The 9,764-nt window shown below is 48.1% G+C and overlaps 1 protein-coding gene across 1 annotated transcript; it reads left to right on the top strand.

The window, feature by feature from the left end:
- tegt (testis enhanced gene transcript (BAX inhibitor 1)) lies at nt 1–9,484 on the top strand. The gene is made up of 10 exons (XM_059956299.1): nt 1–133; nt 607–719; nt 905–1,013; nt 1,870–1,990; nt 2,817–2,865; nt 3,312–3,409; nt 6,130–6,209; nt 6,355–6,455; nt 6,787–6,862; nt 8,727–9,484. The coding sequence occupies exons 2-10, from the start codon at nt 664–666 to the stop codon at nt 8,754–8,756; spliced, it is 720 nt and encodes a 239-aa protein (XP_059812282.1). The 5' UTR covers nt 1–133; nt 607–663; the 3' UTR covers nt 8,757–9,484.
- The last annotated feature ends 280 nt before the right edge of the window (nt 9,485–9,764 follow it).

Raw genomic sequence — 9,764 nt, 5'->3', positions numbered from 1 at the left:
TTCTGCATTCTGTCCAGTTTAACAGCCCACCTCGCTGAAAGTGAAGCAATCATACCTATACTCCTCTCTCAGCGGAATCCTGTGACCTTTAGGTCCCGGCTTACCTACCCTGGAACCGAAGACCCTGACTACCGTAATTATTTTGTAAATCTTTTCTTTGATAAGCTCTGATCAGTTTCTTCGAGCTGCGGGTGGGGAAGGAACCCACAAGGGGGTTCGAAAACTGACGTTGAGGAGGAGGAGAACTGCTCAGTAACTGCCATTGAAGATTGAGAACAGATTCTAGGGTGGGGGGAGGTGGCTGAGTGTGAAGCTCTGGATCTTGCCCTCCTGAGGCCAGACTCTGGAAAATGGATCACTATTAGAAGGGATGAGAGACAATTAGCTTAATTAGTTCTGCTTGGCTGAAGGGCCTGTTCTGTGTTTGCTCTGTAGATATTTTTTGTGTGTTAGGGGGGGTGGGGTGTGTGAAGTTGCGATGCCTCCCAGTCTGTGGCCTTGGGTCTGCTTGGGGAGTGTTACACCTGTATGGTGTAAGTGGACAGAGGGGTGAGGAGTAGCACATGGTCCGTGTTCCTAACTTTTCCCATCTGTTCTCCCCCACAGGTGCCCCCATCTCAGAAGTCTAGACTGAGCAATCGGCTTGGGTAAATCCAGTGCAAGATGAATGTCTTCGACAGAACCCTGAACTTGGACAGCCTTTTCAAGTTCTCCCAGATGTAAGTGGTACTCAGGATGGTCAGAGTGAGCGGGGTGGTGTGGCGGTGACGGTGACGGTGGGGTGTGGGAGAAAATTAGAGACAGTTCAGATTAATAGTGGGATGGGACTATATCCCAGAGTTGTTGGTGTTGGTGCTGCCCAATATGTGAAATGCATTATACCTGTCCTACTGCTCCCTTGCAGATCGTACTCCACACAGCAACACCTGAAGAAAGTCTACTGCTGCCTGGCCATCTGCATGTTCCTGGCAGCAGCTGGAGCCTATGTCCATGTGGTTACCAGGCTCTTCCAGGTAAAGGTGGGGTGGGGGACACAACATTTGTTTTACTTTCCCTCTCCCACTGATCATTCCTGGTCACTCCTGGTCAGCTTGGTTCCTCGCTGGGAGAGGAATCGATAGTCGTTCCAACTGGGCTTTTGCTCTAGTCCTTCTCCCAGAAATGGCCCTGATCGTGGAGACACTAGAGACTGTAGATGCTGGAACCTGGAGCTATACAACAGGTGCTGGAGGAACTTGGTGGGTCAGGCAGCATCTGTGGAGGGAAATGGACAATATCAACTCTCCAACTTTCTTCTACTGATGCTGTCTTGGTTTGCTGAGTTCCTCCAGTGCCGTTGTATTGTGCTATGACCATCTGCTGGGGCACAGTCTAAATAATCCTTCTCCCAGAGATAAACCAATGGTTCATCACACAGAGTGGAATGACACAGGACGCTCGGTCATGTTGTTCCTTCTCCAGCAATAAAACAATGTCCATTCTCCCCTCCTTCCCCAATGCCCTGGGTCTCTGCTTCCTCCATCAGGACACCCTCTCTAAAACCTGCACACTCTTTCAGGATCCTCCCTCCCCAAAACACTGGGGTCTCTGGCCTCTCAACCCCCCGTCCCACTGCTGTCTCTGGTACTGTTGAGATGCTCCCCTCCCTGGGGGCTCTTGATTTACTTCTTCTGTTGTAAGCTGCAGCAATGATCAGCATGGTGTCTGTGGCTCCTGCCTCCTTCTCACTGCCAGGACCAGGTGGGTTGATCCCAGTACCAGCCAGGTTCACATGGGACCTCCCTCTGGTGGGTGCTTTAGGGTGGGGGTGGGGGTGAGACAGCCCCAGAATCGGTGAAGGGTTACCTGACAGAGATGTGGCTGTTACAGGGTGGGATGCTCTCTACGCTGATCTCCCTGGGCCTCATCATCTGGCTGGCATTCACCCCTCACAGCCCGGAGAACGAAAAGCGGCGGTTGTGCATCCTGTCTGCCTTCGCCTTCTTCACAGGTAATTGCCTGAAGCACAAATCCTTGCTCGCGCCTGGCGGGGAATGCGTTGGTGGGTGGGGAATACCACCTGTGCCACAGGTAAAAAGGGGTGGATCCTCTTCTCGCCCCCCCCCCCCCCAAAAGGAGGAGGAATCAGACAGAATTTCTATTGAGTTAGGAAATCGGGAGACAGGACATGAGACCCAAAGTTGGAAGGTAAAGAGGTTCAAGGGAGAGTCCTTTTTGCAGAAAGCAAGGCAGCGAAAATGTCGAGATATCAAGGCATGGGGCAGCTGAAGGAGGATGAAGAGGTGGGAAAGTGCATGGGCAGAGATGGGGTTACAGAGACAGGGAGGGGTTTGGGGCAGGTGAAGGTTAAATGGATGGGGAGGGGTGATAGGTATGTGGGACGTAGAGGAGGGAGGACTTTGCAGAGGCAAGGATAAACGTAGGAGAGAGAGGGTGTCACAGAGACTGGAAGTGGTGCAGTGGAGGGACGAGTTCACAGATTTTCCAGTGGAGGCTTGATGTGGATTTATTGTGTCTCACCAACGTGCTGTGGAGTGTCAGATCCTATGTGGCTCCCGAGCAGGCTGTACATGGATCCCTGCTGTGCTGACAGGATTGGGGGTGGGGAGGGTTGTTGTGTGAACAGACCTTGAAATACTTTTAACACAGGTCTGGGCAGCGCTTGGAGTTGTCCTTGCGTAACTGGGTTGACGGTCTGACGGCTGTTCTCGACACTGGTGGTTACTTAGTGATAATTGTTAAGCACAATGAATTCTGTTGCTCGACTATTTCATCGTCTCCCCTCTCTCTTCCCTTCCCTGCCCCCCCCATTTCAGGTACTGGTCTCGGCCCGCTGATGGATTTTGTCATTTCGGTCAACCCATCGTAAGTCTCTTGAGTGATTGTGTCAAGCCCAGGGATGGGTAATGCCTCTGGGTTGGGGTGAGGGTCAGGAGACTGGGAGAGGGTGTAGGGACTGAGGTTGTGGGTCAGGAGACATGGAGAGGGGTGCAGGGTCTGGGGTGTGGGTCAGGGGACTGGGAGAGGGGTGTGGGTCAGGAGAGATGGAGAGGGGTGCTGGGACTGGGGTGTGGGTCAGGGGACTGGGAGAGGGGTGTGGGTCAGGAGAGATGGAGAGGGGTGCTGGGACTGGGGTGTGGGTCAGGGGACTGGGACTGGGGTGTGGGTCAGGAGAGATGGAGAGGGGTGCTGGGACTGGGGTGTGGGTCAGGAGACACGGAGTGGTGTGACCATGAATGGCTTTTGGAGCATCGACTGCCTGTCACCTTGGGCTTTGAACGCAGTCCTCAGTGTGTTGCTTGCCTTTACAGCATCATCCCAACTGCCTTCATGGTATCTGCGTTGGTCTTCTGCTGCTTCACACTCAGTGCCCTGTATGCCCAGCGGCGCAGTTACCTCTTTCTGGGAGGTGAGTGCTTCTGTTGTGTCTTCACCAGTGCTATGCTTAAGCGCTGTCTATCCGTGGCAGGTGTGATCCTTTTCCCTAACCCCTAACCCCTACAAACAATTGTCCCGCACATTGACTGACCTCTGTGAGGTTGGGAATATCCAGAGTGCACCACAATGACTCCTCGTCTCTGTCTGAAATCATGTAGCACCTCATTGGTGCCATACAGTGGTGTGCTGTCTCCGTGCCTGGACTGCCCCACCAGAGCTGAGAGTCAAATCTGGGTCAGTGAGTCACAGTGGTTGGTGGTGAGGACCCAGCTGTGAGGGAGATTGATTCCTTTCTCAATCCCAGCTGTGTGTGATTCTCAAGACATAGAAGCAGAATCACACCATTTGGCCCAGCAAGTCTGTATTACCATTTTTCATGGCTGATTTATTTTCCTTCTCAACCCCATTCTCCTGCTTTTTTTCCCCTAACCTTTGACAACCTTACTAATCAAGAGCCTATCAACCTCTACCTTAAATATACCCAATGAGTTGACTTCCCCAGCCACCTGTGAATTCCACAGATTCACCACCCTCTGGCTAAAGAAATTCCTCCATCTCTGTTCTAAATGGACATCTTTGTATTCTGAAGCTATGCCCTTTGGTCCTAGACTCCTCCACTATAGGAAACATCCTCTCTACATCCACTATAGGAAACATCCTCTCTACATCCACTCTACCTGGGCCTTTCAAGATTTGGTAGCATTCAATGAGATTCCCACTCATTCCTCAAAGAGTACAAACCTGGAGCCATCATATGCTCTTCATACATTAACCCTTCCATTCCCAAAATCATTCTTGTAAACCTTTGGACTATGTGTCATGACAGCAACCTGTAATGAAGATTATTTTTAGTGGTGGGTAATGGATGTGGGTCTGCCCACCTCCTGGACAGGCCAGGTGATCATAGTCACAGGGTCACAAGGCACAGAAAATGGAAAATATAGGAGGGATATCAGAGGCAGGTCTTCTTTGAGAGTGCCGAGTATGTGGAACACATTACGGAGGTGGTGGTAGAAGCAGATACATCAGGGAGATGTAAGAGGTTCTTAGATAGGCACATGGATGATAGAAAAATGGAGGGCTATTTAGAAGGGAACGGTTAGATTGATCTTGGAGTAGGTTAAGAGGCTGGCATATTGTGGGCCAAAGGATCTGTTCTGTGCTCTACTGTTCTATGTAAGCACCTATCTATGTCCCTCATAGTTTCATAAACCTTTATCAAGTTCCCCCTCAACCTCCTTTGCTCCAGGGAAAACAGTCCCAGCCTGTCCAGTCTCTCCTCCCAACTCAAGCCCTCTAATTATGTAACATCCTGGTGAACCTTTTCTGCACCTTCTCCAGCTTAATGACATCCTCTGGTCACAGGGTAACCAGAACTGTACACAGGACTCCAAAGGTGGCCTTGTCCATCTGCAACATCTCCTAACTCTTGTACTCTGTCTAGTGAAGGACCAACTGTGATGTGTCACCTTGTTCTCTGTCCCGTTGGTCATGCCCACAGCTTTCACCTGAACTTTAATTGTACAAATAAAGGAATTCATAAATGCACAGTTTCGATTGGATCAATTGCTAAAAATGGATAGTTTTGAACTGTAACTGCAGAACAATTTAGTGACGGGTTGAGCCTATGATTTTTATAAATGACTTCCACAAGAAAGTAGAAGAGTAGGTTAGTACGTTGCAGATGACAAGGATGGTGGTGTAGATAGTGTAGAAGGTTATCATAGGTTACATGGGATATTGACAGGATACAGAGCTGGGTTCAGAAAGGGCAGATGGAATACAATTCAGTAAAGTGTGAAGAAGTGATTCACACAGCAAGGTCAAACTTGAAGGCAGATTACAGGGTTAATGACAGGATCCTTAGCAGTGTGGAGGTACAGAGGGATCTTGGGATCTACATCCATAAATCCCTCCAAGATGCCTTGTAAGTAGTTACGGTGGTTAAGAGCGCGTGCAGCGTGTTAGCCTTCATTAATTGGGATTGAGTTCAAGCGCTGTGAGGTAATGTTGCAGCTTGATTAAAACCCTGGTTAGACCACATTAGGAGTATTGCGTTCAATTTTAATTGCCTCATTATATGAAGTGTGTGGAAACTTTAGAGGGGGTGCTGAGATTTACCAGGGTGCTTCCTAAACTAGAGAGCATTTCCCATGGTGTAAGCTGGAGAATTTTATATATATCTATGGAGGTTTTTTTTCTGGAACAAGGAAGGATGAGAGGTGTACATAGAGTAGAGTTAGCCAGCTCCTTTTTCCCCAGGGTGGAAACAGCTAATTTTAAGGTGATTGTTGTAGAGGGGGAGATATCAGAGGTAATTTTCTTTTTTTTTTACACACACAGTGGTGGGTATGCTGAATATACGGTGATAGAGGCAGATACATTAGGGGCATTTAAGAGACTCCTAGATAGGTACATGGATGAAAGAAAACAGAGGATTATTTGGGTGGGAAGGGTTAGATTGGTCTTAGAATAGGTTAAAAGGTCAGCACATCGTGGATTGTACTGTGCTATCTTGTTCTATGAGCTGCCCTCCTTGTGCTCAAGTAAAAGTGTGTTTGATGGCAGTATACAAGTTATCATAGCCCAGTTACTGGTGGGTGGGGCGGAACCTGTTCTACACTGGTTTAGTGTGGGGATGGTGGAATAACTTGCCATCCTGCTCTAATCTGGGTCCTTTCTTGCTGCCAGGTACCCTGATGTCGCTCCTCACTGTCCTTTGCTTCATGCCACTGGTTAACCTCTTCTTTGGATCGGTCCTGTTGTTCCAGGTACAAGCAGCTCTGGGTTGGTTTGAGGTTGGGGGTTGGACAGTTCATGGGGCCTGAAGTTTTGGAGGGAGGTCAGTGGTTGGGGAACACCCCCCCCCCCCCATCACTCCATTGCCATTGAAACAAGCCCTGATTCTGTTCCCAGGCACAGCTGTACATTGGCCTCCTGGTCTTCTGTGGCTTTATCCTGTTTGACACCCAGCTCATCATTGAGAAAGCAGAACGTGGGGACAAGGACTACATATGGTGAGTGTCATCCTGTTGGTCTTGTATTTGTAGGATGCTGGGTCAGGAGTGTTTGTCTGATTTGAGTGTGTCAAGTGTGGTGTATCGGTTCTTTACACATGTGTTTGCTGCATGTGTGTGTGTCATGTCTACGGTGTGTACTCCAATGTCTATGTGTGTTTTGTGCCCAGGGTGTGTGTTTGTATTGTGCGTGTGCCTATCTCTGAGGTGTGTGCTGCACTGACTGAAGTGGAATCCAGATTTGGTTTTGTGACCAAGCTGTCTGAATGTGGGTGTAAGTCAGTGGGGTGTCAATTGCTCTCATTTAACTGCCTGCCTCCCTCCCTCCCAGGCACTGTGTGGACCTGTTCTTGGACTTCATTGCAGTTTTCAGAAAGCTCATGTTGATACTTGGCATGAATGAGAAGGTGAGACCTCGACCTCCCACCTAACTTGCTCTAAATGTGTCCCAATGATACGGGCATTGATAAGAGCTTTAAAGTTTTGGGGTGTAAATTAAACAGCATTTAAACGGCAACTGAATGGCAGGAAATGGAACCTATCAAAATTAAAAGGCCGAGAGTGGATGTGGAGAGGATATTACCTACAGTGGGGGAATATAGGATCAGAGGATACAGCCTCAGAATAGAAGGACATCCCTTTAGAACAGAGATGAGGAATTTCTTTAGCTGGGGGGTGGTGGATCTGTGGAATTCATTTTCATAGGTGGCTGTGCAGGCCAAGTCATTAGTTGTATTTAAAGCAGAGGTTGATAGATTATTGATTAGTAAGGGTGTCAAAAGGTTATGGGAAGAAGACTGGAGAATAGAGTCGAGAGGGATAATTCAGCCATAATGGAATGGTAGAGCAGTGTTGATGAGGCAAATGGTCTAACACGGGTTCCCAGCTTGGGGTCCATGGCATAAAAATTTGGGAACATAAAAGACTGTAAGACAGAGGAGCAGAATTAGGCCATTCGTCCCATTGAGTCCACCATTCCATCATGGCTGATCTGGGATCCTACTTAACCCTTAACCCCATACAGCTGCCTTCTCGCCATATCAGTTGATGCCCTGATCAATTGGAAAACTATCAACTTCTGCCTTAAATATACGCACAGATCTGGCCTCCGCCACAGTCTGTGGCAGAGCATTCCACAGATTCACCACTCTCTGGCTTAAAAAAAAATTCTCCTTACCTCTGTTCTAAAAGGCCACCCCTCTATTTTGAGGCTGTGCCTTCTAGTTCTAGATCACCCTCATAGGATGGATGTGGAGATGATGTTTCCTGTCAACATTCAGTAGGTTTCAATCAGGTCCCCTGCATTCTTCTGAATTCCAGTGAGTACAGGCCCAAACACTCCTCATATGTTAACCCCTTCATTCCCAGAATAATCCTTGTGAACCTCCTCTGGACCCTCTCTAATGACAACACATCCTGAGATATGGGGCGCAAAACAGTTGACAATATTACAATTGTGGCCTGACTAATGTCTTAAAAGCCTCAGCATTATCTCCTTGCTTTTATATTCTATTCACATTGAAATAAATGCCAGCATTGCATTTGCCTTCTTTACCACAGACTCTACCTGTAAATTAACCTGGAAGTCTTGCAGGATGACTCCTAAGTTCCTTTGCACCTCTGATGTTTGAACCTTCTCCCCTTTTGGATAATAGTCCAGACGATTGTTCCTTTCACCAAAATGTATTATCATACGTTTCCCAACACTGCCTTCCACCTGCCTCTTTTTTCCGATTCTGCCAGTTTGTCCAAGTCCTGCTGCAATTGCATTGCATGCTCAGCACTACCTACCCCTCCACCTGTCTTCATATCATATGTAAACTTTGTCACAAAGCCATCAATTCCATTATCCAAATCATTGAGAAACAATGTGAAAAGTAGCGGTCCCAATATTGACCCCTTGAGGAACATCACTAGCTGCCAACCAGAAAAGGCCGTTTTTTTAAATTCCCACTGCCTCCTGCTTGTCAGCTTTTCCTTTATCTGTGCCAGAATATTTCCTGTAACACCACAGGATTTTATCTTGTTAAGCAGTCTCGTGTGGCACCTTACCAAATGCCTTCTGATCTCATGGAAGAGTCTGCTTATGTGGGGAAAAGTGTTAGTGTAGTTGGGCAAGGAGGCCAGTGTGGGCTGAAGGGTCTGTTTCTGTCCCTCAACATCAGCTTGGTAGAGGCATTAGGGCAAAGTTTGACCAGTGGGGTTCTGTGGAGCTTGACCTGTTTGTTACACAGGCATACAAACACCAACCCTGTGGTTTGTCTTTTCCAGGAGAAGAAGAAAAGGAATGACTCCAAGTGAAGTGAATAAAACAGCACCTTCCCTCTCCTCCCCCTCCCCTTTCCTGCAACATTAAACAGAATGATTGAGATGCTTAAGGTGGATGTGCTGCCTGTTCCTTCCTCAGCCTTGCCCTATCCTTGTTTCTCCCATCTCTTCCAGCACCGTGTTACACCTCTGCACCTGCCGGAGTGGTGGGTCCAGCAGTCTTCACCCTCCCTCCTTGCTCCACAGGGGCCTGTTCATGAGGGTCTGGGACCAGGTATTGGGCAATCCCAGCCCTGACAACCCTTCAACCATTCACTATCTGCCCTTTTATCTGCTTCAGAACATCCTGCTCTCTCCAGACAAACTGTGATCTCAGTCTGACCAGGGAGCTGTGCAAGTTCAAGTTGCATCATTGCTGCTTACCCCCTTCCCTCCCTATAACTGACCCCTCTATTCATCTGTCCATCTCCAATTCCCCCATTTTATTATTCCACTTACCCTCATTACTTTCCACCCCTCCCCCTCCTTGTGTGACTTCAACTGCTGTAGAGGTGCCATTTCTCTACACCCCACCCTTTGCATGTTTAGATACACCCCCATTAGACTTTTAACCACTCTAGAGGTGCCATGATGTACAACTTTCTCACCTGACCCTCCCATGAGCCATCAGTTGCTGTGACATCTGCAGTTTGCTCTGAAGACTGGATTTTAAAACTTAATTACTACACTGGTTTCTAATAAATGGACGATTTTGCCTTGTAGTGACTTTTGGCTTTTCTTTGGTTTATAAAAGTTTGTAAATCATCTCTTCAATTGGTCACTCGGTTGTCCACTGGCTTGAGCCAATGTGACAGGTGAGGCAAGAGGGGGATATGGGGAAGGAAGAGAGGAGTATGGCAGTGGGGAGTGTTCTGATTGCTCTTCCACTTTCTGCCATACCTCCCCTCCCAAATCTCTCTGCTTAGTTCCATAATGAACACCAAGATCCACATTGCCCTATGTCTCTGGGTGATTGAAGATGGTTGCCCCAATTATTCTCTA

This window comes from Hypanus sabinus, chromosome X1 (assembly GCF_030144855.1).
Source record: "Hypanus sabinus isolate sHypSab1 chromosome X1, sHypSab1.hap1, whole genome shotgun sequence".
Lineage (NCBI taxonomy): Eukaryota > Metazoa > Chordata > Chondrichthyes > Myliobatiformes > Dasyatidae > Hypanus > Hypanus sabinus.
The sequence above is the reverse complement of the archived record's forward strand: the minus strand, read 5'-3'. Positions and strand labels throughout refer to the sequence as shown.